The sequence below is a fragment of the Salvia splendens genome, unplaced genomic scaffold (assembly GCF_004379255.2).
Source record: "Salvia splendens isolate huo1 unplaced genomic scaffold, SspV2 ctg162, whole genome shotgun sequence".
NCBI classification, from domain to species: Eukaryota; Viridiplantae; Streptophyta; class Magnoliopsida; order Lamiales; family Lamiaceae; genus Salvia; species Salvia splendens.
Genome location: NW_024598801.1, coordinates 28,627 through 45,139, shown reverse-complemented (window position 1 = coordinate 45,139; position 16,513 = coordinate 28,627). Strand labels below are relative to the sequence as shown.

Sequence of the window (16,513 nt, the reverse complement as noted above, 5' to 3'; positions counted from 1 at the left end):
TGCTGTGAAGACGTCTGAACTGATTCGCAACAAACTTGAGGTCCTCTGCTCTCAGCACGAACGCCTCCACTTCGGTAAGGATCTAACCGTTCTAGTCGAAGAGGGCAAGTTTAGGGTAGACCTTGGCAGCAAAGCCCATGAAAGCAGCTCCTCCCCACAGAAAATCACCCGGCCTCAATATGGTCGAGTTGAAGAATCCTGTCCGCCCTCCGTGGTGGTTGAGCTCTCCAACGTCCCTCTGATAATGAAGAGCATCTCCGTCACAGGATCGCCTTCACGAACAATGTAGGTCCCCTGGGTGCTTAAAGACGACACTAGGCGCTCACATATGGCGTCTAGAAGTTGACTGTCCATCTGTGAGAAAAATGGTACCTGAAATCGGGCAACGATAACGTTACATTGTGAATTTTACAACCAGATGAAAATATCAAGATTGGATATCTTACACGTCGAACAAGGTCTAAACAGAGGTGGCGTTGGATGTCACGACAGAGATCAGTGGGCAAGCCACGCAGGATGGATTCCTCGTTAACTCCCCTTGTGGCTAGCCATTTGTACTGTGTAAAACGCCTGATGCGTTGCTGCAGATCTTGTGGTAGTTGACGATGCCTCATCCATTCCTCAGTGTCTCTTCGCTTAAGCCTCCACTCCTCGAGCCTCACAGTGATCGATTGCAGATAGGTCTAAACAAATGACAAAACCGATGAAATAAAAATAGAAGATTGAAAGTAGTACACAAAACACAGAAAGGATTCTCACAATACCTGCATATTTCCAATCAAGTGAGCAAACAGAACAAGACCGAAGATAGCAATGAGTATCGCAAACAGAGTTTCACCAATAAACGTGCTCGTTGCCAACGTCTGGCCATACGAACTACAACAAACGACTATCAAGTCAAATTCCATTGGATTAAAAGAATGAAGTACAAGTTCATTTTGTGCAGAAAATTGTCTCAAAACATTTGACAGTGCAGTTTTCAATACCTCAAGTCTGTAAGCCCCACCATAAGCAGTAGAAGTATTTCTCCACAAAATCAGATGAGACAACGTTGTTCGCAACAGCATTTCCAAAAATGCCATAGTTAAGTAGTAGGTAGATCACCGGGATTGCATCTTCTGAAGACGTGCGTGCTATTCACCCATTTCACTCTGTCACTGTGGTACAAAGCACTACAATCCAGAAAGCCAAGAGAACAACTGGTGGTATTCATTTCGACTGTGCAAGCTGACTTCCAACATGTAGCATGTCGTTGAATAGACAGCACGTACCAGGAAGCTCCCAGCACCTAACAAAAGCAGATAAATCATTGCAGAGAGAATCCGGCTGAAGAGAAATGAATGCAAGTTCAAAGCATCGACATACATGACTTGCAAGCATGTAGAGTAGCAAATTGTATGCAGCACCGGCCAGGCTGTCTTTGTGACTACTCCAGTAGCTTGATGATTTGAGAACTCAAGGGGAAGATCAGATACAGTCTCGGGACGTACTGCAGCAGGACAATCAGTATCAACGCATTGTTCGTATGATCAGCATGGGAGCTTCTGATTGCTGGTAATATCGTCCATATCACAATCTGGAAAAAAGGGACAAACCAAACACTACACTCAAACGGCTTCCATAATCATCATCAACAATTCACCAAGAACGAAATATCTATTCGATGATTTGATTCAACCACCCCAAATTAGGCTCAGTATAAGAGTTCAATAGTTGTATGTTTTTTACAGCTATCTCATTTTCTCTAATGCATGTCACACAATTACTGAAACAACACTCAAAAGCTCCCTCAGTTTTGCAAGACTTTTCACAATATAGATCTTAATTTAGGACTAAAACTTCATAATTGACTGACTAAACCAAATTAAGGCACCAAGAGCTATCAAGAAAGGAAAACTAAGGCTACCTGAGGAAGAGGCAATGCTGCAATCGCATCGATGAAGAACTCGGACCTCAAATACCTCTTTGCAATCTGATCAAGATCCATGACAAGTTCACCCTTGCCAAAAACCCTTGATCTAGGAGAAACATAAGCTGTCCTAAACTTGATAAGCACATGCAGCAGATACAGCACATCAGCCAATGTCCTAAAACAGGTCACAATTATCCCCAAATTCAGGTCTATATGCATACATGAAGAAGTGCCAGAGCCCTGATTCAGCACAGAAGGAAGATAGAAAAACAAGGGATCCACAAAGAGTGCCACCAAACAAGAACACAAGAAAATCCTATTCCATTTCAACACAACATCACTTCCAGGATCCAAGATTCTTATTTTCTCTGGCTCTTGACATTCTGGAAAAAACCTTAGACCTACCAAATTTTGGGACCCTTTTCCCCATATCCACCTTCAGATTTCCATGGGGTTTTTGAGTTTTTGTACACAGGTAGTTGCTTTTTCAAGGCTGTGAACCCCATTTTTCTCATCAAGATTCCTTTTTTCCTCATTCTGGAACCTAAAACAATGTTTATGCTTAGCATAAATTGTGAAAATGGGATGCAAGCTAAAGCTACAGAATGAGTGCAGATGATTTTACCTGACTTGCTTCTGTTTCTTGAAGTCCATGGTTGTGAAACGGTGAATGCATCCAGATTAAAGGGAAGCCCTCTTCATTATTTGCTAAAGAAATGATTGTGGTTTGAAAATTGGAAGCGCAGATTCAAGAATTCTTGCCAAAAATCCCACTGCGTTAGAGGGAGACACTATGGAAAGCCCCAATTGTGAGAGATATGTCTTGTCATGAATGAAGTGGAACCTTAATTTTGTATGAAGTTGACTTGTTATTAAAAGGTTTGTCAATAGTGGCTGCAAAATATATGAAACAGCTATTTTGTCAGTCATTAACTAACCGTGCAGTGAATGGAAACTGAACACATAGAGAGAGGAGAGAGAGAATTCAAATGAAAGTAAACTTCCGACATTAATTCTCCAAGATTTTAAACGTTATATATAATTAATTTTAGTTATAATTAAACTTTTATTCAATTTTTAGTTTTAATTTAATTTTTGAACTCCATATTTTGGTAGTGAAAAAGGTGTATGTTGACCTGCATAACAAAATTTTGTAACAAATTTATTTGCTTTCTTGATTTAAGGAATGGAACAACTGTAAAATTGAAAGTGTGATAAATGTACATAATTATGAAAACAATATTGTAATTGCAAATTGGATTTGATATTATATTTGCATTTAGTCGTTGTAATATGCCAATTAGTCATTTTTAATACTGAAAAGAAGGAAATGAGTGGCCTGAATAAATGGAATTGTGGAAAAATATCAGAAAATTGTTAACATTCGGTATGTGCACGTGTAAGATGGAAATGGCTACCGAATATTTTGGCGCCGTTTCCGTTATCTCCACGTTCTGCGCACGTGACCCAAATTAAATATGCCCACTCTTCTTCCATTTTTATCTATTTTCTTTCGAGGAAGATTTGTTCAAAATAAAATAAATGTAGTGCTAATATCATTTTCAGCTCAACAAGTACATACTCCCTCCGTCCCGCTTTAGCAATCCCAGTCACTTTTATGCACTCATTTTGTAAAAATGATAATAAATAGTTAATGTAGAGAAATGGTAAAGTAAGAGAGAGAATAATGTAGAGAAGAGTCTTATCTACGTTATTCTCTCTTGTACTTTATCATTTATCCACTTTAACTATTTATTATCATTTTTACAAAACGAGTGCTCAAAAGTGACTGGGACTGCTAAAGCGGGACGGAAGGAGTATTTTATACGTATAATAATAGGAAAATTATAAAAAAAATATGAAATTTGATAAATTCTAGTATGTTTTGCTACATAAAAATTCAATTGAAAAAATTATTTTGAAGAATAAAGTTGCTTACATGCAAATAACTAGTGATACTTTTCAACTAAACAACGTCGTTTATTTATGTATGTACGGCATCATTTAAGTCATTGTGTAGTGACGAATGCGTATGATTTCTTGACTTCCATATTAGACCCAATTTTAGCTAATTTTTTTCACGAATGTAATAACTAGTATAACAAATTTCAATTTTAACCAAACTTTGTGATTTTTTTTCCACAATTTATCTTCGTTGATTTTAGTCGCATTGCAAAAGTTGTGATGATCAAGATTTTCTTTGATACAAGGTTGAGGTACATTCTCGAGATCACAATCACTTTTCATTTGCAATCCTCACTTACACTTCCACTTTTCCAAGACAAGATTGTCATCGAGATTGTTTGCCTTTCACGTTTTATGGGAAACATTTATATATTGTGTTCGTTCTATCAAATGATTAAGATCGATAGTTAATAGCGTGAGTATCTCCGTAAGTTCGATCGCACCTACTCATACAAACTTACGAAGTGCAATTTTTCAAAGTGCTTTCATGAATAGCAATTGGTAATTATTTTTCATGCGAAAATAACCTTGATTTGAGTTTATTTAACAAGATAATCGATTTCATGTGAAAAAAGCCTTTGATTTGAATATTGATGCATCATAATGATTCAATAGTATAATGTCCCATGGTGTATAACCGCATTATAATGAAGCAAATTTTGTATTACGTACCTGTTACAATATTTCCATTATGTATAACTATATCAACGGGGGTGTTATATTACTAACTTTTCTTAAATTGCTAACCTGTTAACTCATTAACGCAATCAATTGCAACTGAGAATTGCAACTTGTTTCATATGTGTGTTGTTTTTCCATTTAATTTTTATACTCCAGCTGAGCACAGTGAGAATAACGTTTTGAAACGATATATGTATATACCACATTACCAGGGAGGAAAATCCCAATCCCAATCCCAGAAAGTGTCAAATACAACATTTTGATGATCAGGCACTAGAGCTATAATATATGGGTGATGCAGTACAAATATTTAAAATTAAAAAAAAAACAATTCCACAGAAAATGAACAAACTAAAGGCGAATTGCCGGTCTCGCCATGACAAAACAGAAGAATATCTTCTGTTCACTACAATCAATCACCTGCATCTCTACTGTATTGTAATCCCATATAATAACTTCCCTTCTTATTGGAAAAACACCAAGCAATCTGTGATTCGTGTTGTAAAAGCGAGGAAATCACAGTTCCCTGGTCCACGAATGACGAAAGAATGAGCGACCTAGATGATTATACGTATAAAAGCTAATAAACTTATCTCAGTCACAACTGAAGCTGTGATGTTGACCTAGAATGATCAGAGACCTGCAGGATTAAAGAGGCTAATAACGCATCAGCACAACTAAGTTTACCGAGAGAGAATTGATGGTGTGAAATTGAAAAAGGCAAGCCAAGTTCAGATATCCTGATGCTTAAAGAAATTAGTTGCATCATGTGACTCCATTGCTTTCATATCATGGAGCAATGGAATTGCTACAAAAACTAGATACTCCAATAGAGTCTGAGACATGCTTAAAAGAGTGAACGAGGGACAGCACTGACCAGTTGTTCAGTTCTCAGACTACAAAAGTTGCAAGCATAGCATGCATTATAGCCCAATAGAGGATTACACCAAGACGTAAAGCAGGTTGTCTCATTAGGGCTCGGTCGATGGACATCCTGAAACAACATGCCAATAGAAATCAATACAGGCATAATACATTTAAAATACAAGTACAAGTTGATATTAAGGCTTACCATAATCCATCAACCATGTTTGAGACAGGTCTTGTAAATCGTGGGACAATTTTTGATGTGGTCAGCGACCTTAAAACCGTGAGCTGAATTGACAACATAAGTATAAGTAAAATAGCATTGAAGAGGTCCTACAAATTCTATTTTTGCCACTTATATTGCCCACTGGCCAAAATCATATTACCTTTATCATCATCATCATCATCCTCCAGCCCCGGACTACTGCCATCCATATCTATTGCAATGGCAACTTGATCATTATTTGGTTTCCGTAAGCTTCTAACTTGCGGAGCAATGGTCCCACTAGACTTCCATTTGTTTGTCTGCAGCAATCAATACATTGTGGACATGAATATGCCAACTACCAGAAAAGCGTAGAAGAAAAGGGAAAAAAAGTTTATCAAAGAAAAATAGATGACTGCAAGAAAGAAAATTAGTGACAAAATTCAATATGGCTGACATTTAACAACATTGGATATCATCAATACAGGTTTAAGACTTCTTTCTAACTGTCATAATTATAGCCCTCTTAAGATAGTACTATTTCTTTCATGGAGGTATGAAAGCAAGTCAATTTGATATACTACTATACTATGTTATCCTGAACTGATATATAACTAGAGATGAAAAGCATATCATACTTCCTATATACAGCATGCATCATATGCAGACTTAATCATGTCATTCTAGCAACAGACATCATATTAAGAGGGAAAATTAAGGCAATTAGAACAAGACAATAGCAAAATAAACTATGCAGCATACCGTTGGTTCAACCTCCACAATCTCTGAACTAGATTTTGTAGCTTTATCAGAACCCCCCAACACCTTGGAGCACAAATAGTTGAGATTCCATTTCACGCAATGAGTTCTTCAGATGCTGTTCTTTTTGTGTTAATTCATCCACTTTAATTCTCTCTTCTTGCAACATTATATCTCTGTTCTGGGTCGTCGCACGAAGATTCTCCAACTCAGATATCAAGTCCAAAATCTTCTTCTGTAATACCTCTTTATATTCGTCGATCAGGTGATTCGAATAATCAATAGTTACATCATTGACCTGTACATGAGATATCGAGGAATCAAGCCAAGCAAGCAACTCCCGAATCTCATCAGAACTCTTCTTGCTCATCTGTGTGACAGCTAGTGCATCATTAGTGCACCTAGTAACCTCTTGCCTAAGGAAAGAAATCTCTCCATCTTTCTCTTGCAGCTGGGATTGGAGTTTCTCAACCTCAGATAGGAGATTTTCAGAGAGATAATGAAGTTCATCAAACTTGCTCACGGTGACAGAAAGCTTCTTTAAAGCTTTAGCACGAGACGCTTCAAGGTTCTCCAAGTCTTTGTTCTTTTGATGCAACTCATTTTCAAACCCCACAATCTTGTTTGCAAGGTTTTCCATTTCCGTCTCCTCTTCATCAAGGGCTTGCATCAGCCCCTCACATTCTGCAGCAGTACAATGAACAAATTAGAATGGGATCTTTACAAAAGAACTTAGTGATCCACATAGAAGCTAAATATAGCATATAACTGACCTTGTACTTTTGCAGCTAGTGCATCTGTCAGTGAGTTGACTTTCTGCTGCAAATCTAAGGCATTAGTTTCATTAACTTGGAGTTCTTTCACTCTCTGTTCCAACAACTTGCGCTCCTCACCCAGTACATCCAATTGTCTCTGTGAAGCATCTAGCTTTACCCTTGCTTGCTGAAGATCAAGTAAATAATTCTTTGCATTAGTTTCAGCTTCCTTTATCTGACCTACAAGTTCCTTGCAAATTTTCTCTTTCTGGATATCCTTCTCTTGAAGTTCATTCTGTAAATTCATTATGGTACTCTTCATCTCACTCTGCCCAACTTCCATCACTCTGCCCAACTCATTAGTATGCATGCTTATGGAATCCCCCACAACCAGTGATAGTTTGTCGCACATGCTCCTAATGCTTTCCACATTGAAGATGCTTGCATCGCCAACAGAAATATTTCCTCCAATTTGATTTTGAGAATTTAAGTTCCTCTGTGGAGATCTAGATGCCAAGGCATTTTCAACCATATGTTCCTTCCAGTTTCCGAGTCTTGAAATTGCACTAGCACAGCTTTCAAACAACAATGAAATGTTTCCATGCAAGATATGCAATTTTGACTCCTTCTCTTTGTCAATTGACTGAAAATGCTCAGCATCTCTCTTCACAGATTCATAGAACTCCTTCTCAGAAGTATACTCTCTATGAACATTCATGACTACTTCAGATAAGCGAGACGATTCTTCTTGTAATAAACGTGAATGCTCGTGAATTCGCTCCCAGATAGAATCAATTTGGGTCATAAAAACCTGCAGGTGAAATACAATGTTAAGCTCAGACATCTAATACACAGTCAGAAACTCGAGAGACAGAACTGTCAGGATTAACAAGAAACTTGCAGGTGTCATTTGTCAGACATAGATGCCATGCCCAAACATGAAGGACAAGACTGAAACAAAATCATCCAAAGGAAAAGCACCCTGCCCTATACTGTTTTTCTCAACTATGGTAATACCAAGGAAATCACTTCTCTTGCTTGAGCTTCCTCTTTTATTAGTGCAGAAAAAATATATCCTCTAACCTGACCCCACCTCGAACACAGTTTATAATTCCGTCTTCAAGAACACAATGATTCTCATTTCCCGAAGCAAAAGTTCAACCAGAAACACCGTATAACATAGAAAATAAAATAAGAAATTTGTTCACGTTGAAAACATAATACTTACAGGAGGCCAGCGCATCACATCTTACGACACAAACGCTGCTTTTGTATGGAACATTCAGGAAAGGGAATATTGTTTCAAATGGCCATCAATATTATCTATGGGCATATAAGAGTGTGATAACATAATCAGTTTACCTTGTTCTCTGATTTTGTAGACAATGTGACCCCAGGTAAGCTGCCAGGAAATAGAGCACCCAGATCAGGAACGACATCTAAATCAAAAAATGATTTCATTGTAGCCTTCACGTTGTACAGAACTTCCAAATCTTTGGAAAGAGCATCCCCCAGTTCTTTGTCAATTGCAGAAAGGTCATTTTTCATGTTGTCCACACCAAATTTTAAAACCGTAATTTCAGACATTTGTCTCTCCTTTTCCTCCGAGTGTAAATAAGACAGTTTTTCAATGTGTGCAACAGCTTCATGTTTGGCATTTTCAGCTAAATCTTTTTCCCTGGAAACTTCTGAAAGCTCATCAACAACTTTTGCTAGTTCATCTTGAAGACCATCATTCCTTTCCTGAACTTCATTCAACTCTGCAAGCAGTAGTTCAGCTGCTCGTTTAGATTTTCTTGAATCTTGTTCAAGGGAATCCATTCGACCATGTAGACCATGCAAGTACTTGCCTATTTCTGTGATCCTCTCAACTGGATTTACAGAATTAATTTCAAATCCAACATCTATTTCACCCAGAGAATTCAAAATACTGTTCCAGCTACCCTCTTTCTCCTGCATATAGCGTTCAGTTTCTGCCAGACGATCCCTGAGGAAACTATTTTCAGATTCCACCACCTGTACCCTGTCGCTGGTAGCCAATAAGTTCTTGATATGTTCCTCATACTCATAAATAGTTTTGTCAGTGTGCTTGCTCTCAGACATGAGGCGCTCAACCTCAGCATTCAGTTCTTCGATTGATTGCTTCATGCCATCTCGCTGTTGCACCAAGGACTTACCTTTTCTAACAGCAATATTTAACTTCTCTCTCAAAGAAGCTGATTTTCGCTCTTCTTGGTTAAGAAGCTCTTCCAATTCTTTCTTTTTTAATTCCAGCTCCTGCAATTCACGGACCAGGGATTGATTCGTCTGCATGTATCCATCTTTCTCCTCCTTCGAGCTCATTAGCTCACCCATAGATTCATCTAGTTTTTTGCTCAAAGTCGTGACATCCTGCTCTTCAAAATCTCTGGAAGGGTTAGACAGCTCCTCCTTTCCAGTGATGTGCACATCAGTAGAATCCACATTAACAAGGTTGCCAGATGATAGTGTTTTATGTTCCTCTACAAGCTTCCTCAATATTTCTTCAAAATATTCAACCCCCTCCTGATCAAGTACCACATCTTCAGGACAAGAATCCTGAAGAGCATTCTTAACCATTTCCTTCAGTCTTCTTATTACATCCTCAATGTGATCCTTATCTTCCTCCAACAGAAGTTTCTGTGCTTGCAACAAACTTGATTCATTCTGAAGATTCTCATTTCTAAGAGAAAAATCAGCTATTCTTTTTATGCTTTCATCATTTTCTTGTCTCAGTATCTCCAAGTCCTTTGTTAGGATTTCTTTTTCTGAGCAAGCCTGATGGAAGGCTGCCTCAAGCTCAGATGTTCTTCTTTGTGAATCTTCAACATCAGCACTTAGGGATCCACAAAGAGTCTCCAAGTTATCAATCTTCTGCTGGAGAGAATAAGAACGGTTTTGTGCCTCTGATAGTGCACTTCCCAACCACTGAATCTTATCATCAGACTCCCCAGATCGCAGATGAGATGGCATATCTACTGTGTCCAAAAAAATTTCCCACCGCTGCACAAGGTTGTTCCTTTCCATTAATGACTGTTCAAGCATCTCATTTTGCTCAGCTAACCCGTAAAATCTGTTTTGCAGTTCTTCATATCTTCTTCTCATATCTTCTTTCAAGCCATCTGAACTACCAAAACCAGTATCAGAATATGAACCTCCCTCAGCTGAGCTTCTGTGATCCCATTCACCAGGAGGCAAGGAGTGATTTCCAACCATTTTTGCCAACCAGACAATCTTATCAATTATATCATTGGAGTGGAAGTTCTCTGGAAGCTCTAAATCTTCTAGAATCTCTTCTATTCTCAGTAGGACAGAATCCTTAAGCAGAAATGACTCTCTTAGTGCAGTAGCTGAGTTGCGAATATAGGAGAGCTCAGATTCCAGGGCTTCCATGCGCTCACCTGCCTCAGCGTAGACTTTTACTTTTGTTTCAACTTCATGAAGCCTTGCATCTTTAGATAGTAATTCCTGCGAACATTTCTCCAGTTCCTTGGACGTTTCAGCTAATGATTGCTTAAGACTCTCGCGTTGTGAAATAAGGCCTTTCCCCTTTGTAACTGCTATACCTAACTTCTCTCTAAGGGACGATAATCGCTGCTCAGACAGTTCTAGCTCAGCAATTTTCTCTTGCACTTTAGAATTGAGAGCAATAACAACCTCTTGCGCACTCTTCAGACTGTGCTTAAAAACCAGGTTCTCATTTCCATATTCCATAAGAACAAAGTTCAAGCGTTCCACTTCACCCTGCAAATCATGTACATGCATTTCTAGAGATGCACATAAGCTTGAGCCCTGACCAGTTTCTCTGCATTTCTGAATGAGTAGATGAATCAGAGACTCCAGGAGTGAGGCAGGTTCATCTCCACACACAGCTGGCCTCTCCAACTTCACTGATTGTTCGATCTCATCAATTAACTTGAGAACAGTATCTGATTTTAGATATAACTTTTGCAGTTCATCAGTCTCCCTAGCTGTGTTAGTCATCTGTGAACCGAGTTGTGTATTTGCAGACTGAAGCTCCAATCTCTCACTACAAAGTTTTTTCAATTGGTTCAATAGGGCATCAAAAATATTAGGATGTAAAAGATCCAGCCTTTTACCATCAGCCATGACTTCGTTAGCTGCATCTGGGTCACACCCAAATAAAGTCCTCACAAGTTCACTGTAAAGTCTATGCAGAATGCTCAGAGCTACATCAGTTTTGTGTGACATTTCTTGAAATTCACTTTGAGCAGCCTCAAGTTGTCCATGCAGACCCTGAATCACTATGCAGGCACCATCAACAGAAGCAGCAACAGAGCCAACAATATCAGGGTTGCTATTTCCAGTAGGCAATGGGTTGGCAGAAATATTATTGGCAGTAGAATCCAGCTTGGCAACAGTCTGAAGAATCTGAGCCGCAACAGAACTCTGTTCTTCTTGGAGAATCAATTCTCTTTCAGACACTTCTGATTGGAGTGCTTGCAATTGATTGGAAATTGAAGAAGTCATCTCATCCGAGTCTCTACAATGTCCCTCCAATTGAACCTGCAGCTCGTTAATATGACCTTGTAAGTCATTCATCTTCTCTTGAAGATTATGGTTCTCTAATTTTAGAACAGCTTCTTGCTTCTGCATGGCATCACATAGACCAAGAAGTTCACTCTCTTTTGCAACACCATGATGGATAAGCTCTCTCATAGCCTCATAAAAAACCATAAGCTCTATGTTTGCTTCCTGTAATTGATCATTGTGCTCTTCCAACGCATCATACTTGCTCAAGTCTGTTCCAGCAGCATTAGCCAGTACTCTGCTGTGCTTAACTCTATAAAATTCACTGGCTTCCTCAGCATCACTTACTAATTCTTCGAGCAATATCTTGAGAATTTGTGCAACCACTTTGGTCCTCATGTGTGAATCTTCAGTAGTGTGGCCTTCAGATGAAGGGGATTTCTCTGGATCTTGGCCATCCTTCTCTGTGTAACCTTTTGGCTCAAAAGTTTGAATCAATTGTGACACTCCAGGGGAAACAGCATCTGTTGATCTACTCAAAGATGATGATTCTAAGTGCATACTTTCAATTTCCCTCTCAAGTTTCTGCATTAAAACTCCTGCTTCCTCCAAATTCCTTTTTAGTGCTAAAAATCCAAAGGTGTCACTGTAAATATCCAATTTCATCTGTCTACTAGATGACTGATGAGATTTGGACTCATGCAACACACCAGTATCATTCTTAACATCTTGACTTTCAACTTCATCAAACTGAGATGAGTTTTTCTGACAATCTATATCTTTTAGTTTGATCCTGAGGGATATATTTTCTTCAGTGTAATGCTTAATGGAAGTTCTGGCTTCTTTTAGATCCTTCACAGCCTTACAGCATTCTGCTAGCAGAACAGCTTCTAGAACATTGAACTCCACTAACTTGTGATATTGCTTTTCATACTCACTGAAAATTGTATTATGCTCTTCTTCAAGCTTGCTCTTCTCCTCAGATAAGGATCTCATATGCTCATTAAGGTTGATAATCTCCGTCTGAAGAGTTAGAATCAATTCTTTGCAGTTAACTGATTCTTCCGACATTTTTCCAATCTGATGGTCCATCGATACTTTTTCCTCATCAAATTTTTTTCTTTCTTCTGATAAAGATGTCAAAGTCTCATTCAAGTTTTTGTTTTCCACCCTTAGAACTTCCACTGTATTCTGACACTCTGCCAGGCCAGCAAGTAATTTACTATTCTCACTGATCAGGCCATAATTTTCCTGCTCGAGTCTTTTCCTGTAATCTTGTATTAAAGTCTGGAATGACTCTAAAGAAACTCTGTGCTGATATAATTCCTCAGTGATTTTTTCATTCTCCAGCAAAACATTTCTACTCTCCTGTGAAAGTTTGTTTTTTTCTTCGATCATCACTTTGAAACTTACATTCAAGTTTTCATTTTCAGATTGCAAGGCTTGTACCAAATTCCTGCACTCAACTAGCTCAGATAATATGCCTGATATTTCTCCTGGTGTCATTTCTAATTTATTCTGCAATTCATTAACTTTAGCAGCAAAAACATCAGCCTCAGATCTTGATAACTGAAGCTGCTTCTCAAGTTCTACCTTCTCTGATAAAGCCTCCTGGAGCTCATTTCTGCACTGCACAATTTCTTTGGCAATTGTATCATTTTTCCCTTCGACTTCAACAAGTGAAGAGTTCACTGCAATTCCATCAATCCCCTTTAGATGCTCAGACAGTTGTAAATAACACGCATCCTTTGACAAACTTGTCATATACAAATGTTCTTTGAGCCTCTCAAAAGAATCATGAATGACACCATCAGTAGCTTGACTCTTATCTGCATTTCTAGGTTTCTCAGCTGATGATTCTCTTGACATGAATATGTACCTGAATTCATCTTGATCAAGTACCTGTAAAATTTCTGCAAGCTGGGAAAGTTTGACTACACCTCCATCCAAAATCGACGACAGGTCTATGTGTTTACATGCTAAGAAATTTTCCTTACCGTTACTTTTAACCTTGTAAGATCTTTCTACCTCAAAAAATCCAGAATTTGCTTGAGAACCTTCTGTATCTAATAAATTAACTGCCTCTGGTTTCTCATCATTTGGACCAAATGATGTGACATCTCTCTCATGACCCATTGCCACAGATGTTGACATCATTGAGGACTCAGTTAAAGGAGAAGTGCCAAAAGAATGATCACGGGGCTCTTCATTTTCTCCAGCATAGTTGGCAACAGAATCAGTCAATGATGCATCGTCAATCTTGCTGAGTTGTGTGGCAACAGAGAAATTCTCCTCCGCAAACCTATTCCCTGAATCAGCTGTCCTTTCTGCAATAGAATCACTAGCATCATCTGTAGGAGGATTGCTATCTCCATTAAGAAAAATCACCATGCGGTCATCAGTTTCATTTCCACCGGAACCGCCAACTTCCTGCATTGCCCCTACCAAAATATTATACAGACTTTAAACTCTAACAACAATGAAGAGGCAAAATGAGTAAATTGTAGAGTATCAAGAGTGAAGGCACAAACCTACATCTGTTACCTGCTCTTCCCCATGCTCCCTCTCCAGTCCTGATGAAAAATCAGTGGGCAAAAGTAAATTGGAATCTCCTAACCTCTCTTCTAAAACCATAGCTGGGACATAAATGGTTGTGTCCTCAAGAACCAGAGAAGATGATCCATCCTCCGGAGAAGCCCTAATATCTACATCATGCCCATCGCTAGTGTTATCTGTTTTTGATCCCTCTGATGGAAATCCGGCAACATCCAAAAGACATGCTATTCCAACTTTACCCTTTGCTGAAGTATCTTTATTAGAAACAGGACTTTCACTTGTGACTGGATCTACTCTAGAAGCAGCATCACTTGCCACTGTTTCCACTCTAGGAATTGACTCTGGTAAAGCGGTACTATCTTCTGCATCATGCTTGGATCTCTGTCCATCATCATCATGTAGCTGTTGTACTGCTGCGTCATTGGAAGCATCTCGTGTTACATCATGCTTGGATATACCAGTAGCTGTATCACTTGCCTCTGCAACCACTCCGGAACTTGACTCTGAAACGTCAACAGTATCACCTGTATCATGATTGGATAATTCTCCAGCTGCTTCAGAAACTGTGCCTGCCGTCTTATCACTCCCAGATTTACCACCTTTACCCGATGGCTTGCTATTATTTCCTTTATTATCCTTCTTTTGCCTGAACTGTTGAAGCTGACATATGACGAAGCATATCACCACAAGAGATTGTAATAAGTACACGATAATAATAGTTGAACATTTTTTAGAACTAGATGATCTACAATTAGTAGAAATATAATATTTCGCTGCACTTCCATTATTAACCTAAGAAGTTAAAACATTTTAAAATGATTGTTTTATACACCATAACTCAGAATATTATCCTGGACTCTGAGCATATCAAACCACCACTAGTAGTAAAGCTAGCACCCTATTAACTATGGATAACTATAAGGTTTTAGATGCCAATCCAGTTTTTTGAAAAAGGATGACAAATTTTGACAAAAAAGTGAACACTGATAATATTTTCCAAAAGAGTAACACAACAATCAGAAGAATTCCTCAACACTTAACTGGATGGATTGTGCAAATAATCTAAAATGGTGAAAGAGGTAGTTTCAAAGTAGACAGAAACAAAAGCCATTCACCATTCACCAACCACATAATGTGAATATAAGGCATTCATAGCCCTTGGGTACTAGTTGCTTAAGCACTACAGTATTCATATGCTCTTTCACACTACCCAAAACTACTGAGCATCAGTTCCTTGAGTATTCAGTATTACAGTATTCACCTACTTTTCCTAATTCAATATGCTGTGGGCCAGAATCGAGCACTGGCAACGTGCTCTAAGCACGGCACAGCCAATGCCCACAAACTTCCTCCAAACACAAAGCACATAAATATGCGTTTATCCTATATCTGCTGCCAAAACGCTTCTCTTAATGAAAGCTAGCAAAATTAATAGTAACATGTTTCAGGAAAAAAATAATTCAATTTATAACAAACAATACGTATAAAGCTCCAAACCAGCATAAAGTTAAGTTCATACTTCCACAAAGATAATCACATGTGACTGAGGTTTAACATTCTACGCATATTTACTTCGTTCCCATCCATTTCCTCAAATTAAACCTTAAAATAAATCTCCTATTCCCCTGTATATGCAACATTCATTAAAAAAATTGCTCAGGAAATGAATGAATCAGTTACCTTTTTCCGTCCGGCAGCCAACATGTCGGTCCGGTTCTTGTTTTTTTCCATCCAATCCAATTCAATATGTTGCTAACAGCTACCTATAGTCATTAGATTAAACAGATCGCCACTCTGCAAACCCCAAACAATAGGAGAAAAAAATGAGTGAATTATTCAATTCAATATGTTAGCGAATTGAGAAAAATCAGATTTCAAAATATCGTTGAACATAGTAGGAAATGATCGAATTGATTCTCACCCGATTGAACGGCTGGTTTGGTGAGGTGAATGTCGAGTGTATTTGAAAATACCGTTCTCTTAGATCTGAAGCGATGGTTGTTTGTTTTTTTTTCTTAATTTTTCTTTTCTGAATCTGCAAGCGTTTCAGTTTTCGTGTTACTCTATGTTTTTAATTTCATTTTCTGCCCTAACTATCAATTTTTACATGTCAACATTATTTTCTTTTCCAACTTCATTGGAGTATATAATTTTGTCATTTATCTTTTCCTTTTCATTTTCAGGATGGAGCATCGTGTCGCTATTTTTAAATTTAAATACTTTTTCTTTTATTAATTAAAAATAAAAAATAAAGAAATTAGGTTTTTCTTTCAAATAGAGATATTTCATTTAGTTTGAAATATT

The 16,513-nt window shown here is 38.2% G+C and overlaps 1 protein-coding gene, 2 long non-coding RNA genes and 1 pseudogene across 3 annotated transcripts; all 4 read right to left on the bottom strand.

The window, feature by feature from the left end:
- Window positions 1-4: 4 nt before the first annotated feature.
- On the bottom strand, window positions 5-2,677 carry LOC121789186 (annotated as a pseudogene).
- Window positions 2,678-4,730: 2,053 nt separating this feature from the next.
- Window positions 4,731-5,699, bottom strand: LOC121789184. The gene is made up of 3 exons (XR_006047987.1): window positions 5,631-5,699; window positions 5,436-5,552; window positions 4,731-5,198 (listed from the first exon to the last, which is right to left on the bottom strand). It is a non-coding gene; the product is annotated as an uncharacterized LOC121789184 (long non-coding RNA).
- LOC121789183 lies at window positions 5,700-6,449 on the bottom strand. The gene is made up of 3 exons (XR_006047986.1): window positions 6,393-6,449; window positions 5,812-5,950; window positions 5,700-5,713 (listed from the first exon to the last, which is right to left on the bottom strand). It is a non-coding gene; the product is annotated as an uncharacterized LOC121789183 (long non-coding RNA).
- A 35-nt stretch (window positions 6,450-6,484) lies between these two features.
- Window positions 6,485-15,913, bottom strand: LOC121789181 (golgin subfamily B member 1-like). The gene is made up of 6 exons (XM_042187687.1): window positions 15,890-15,913; window positions 14,198-14,869; window positions 8,507-14,083; window positions 7,163-7,955; window positions 6,585-7,073; window positions 6,485-6,507 (listed from the first exon to the last, which is right to left on the bottom strand). Exons 1-6 carry the CDS (start codon window positions 15,911-15,913, stop codon window positions 6,485-6,487), a joined length of 7,578 nt encoding a protein of 2,525 aa, XP_042043621.1.
- Window positions 15,914-16,513: the final 600 nt, after the last annotated feature.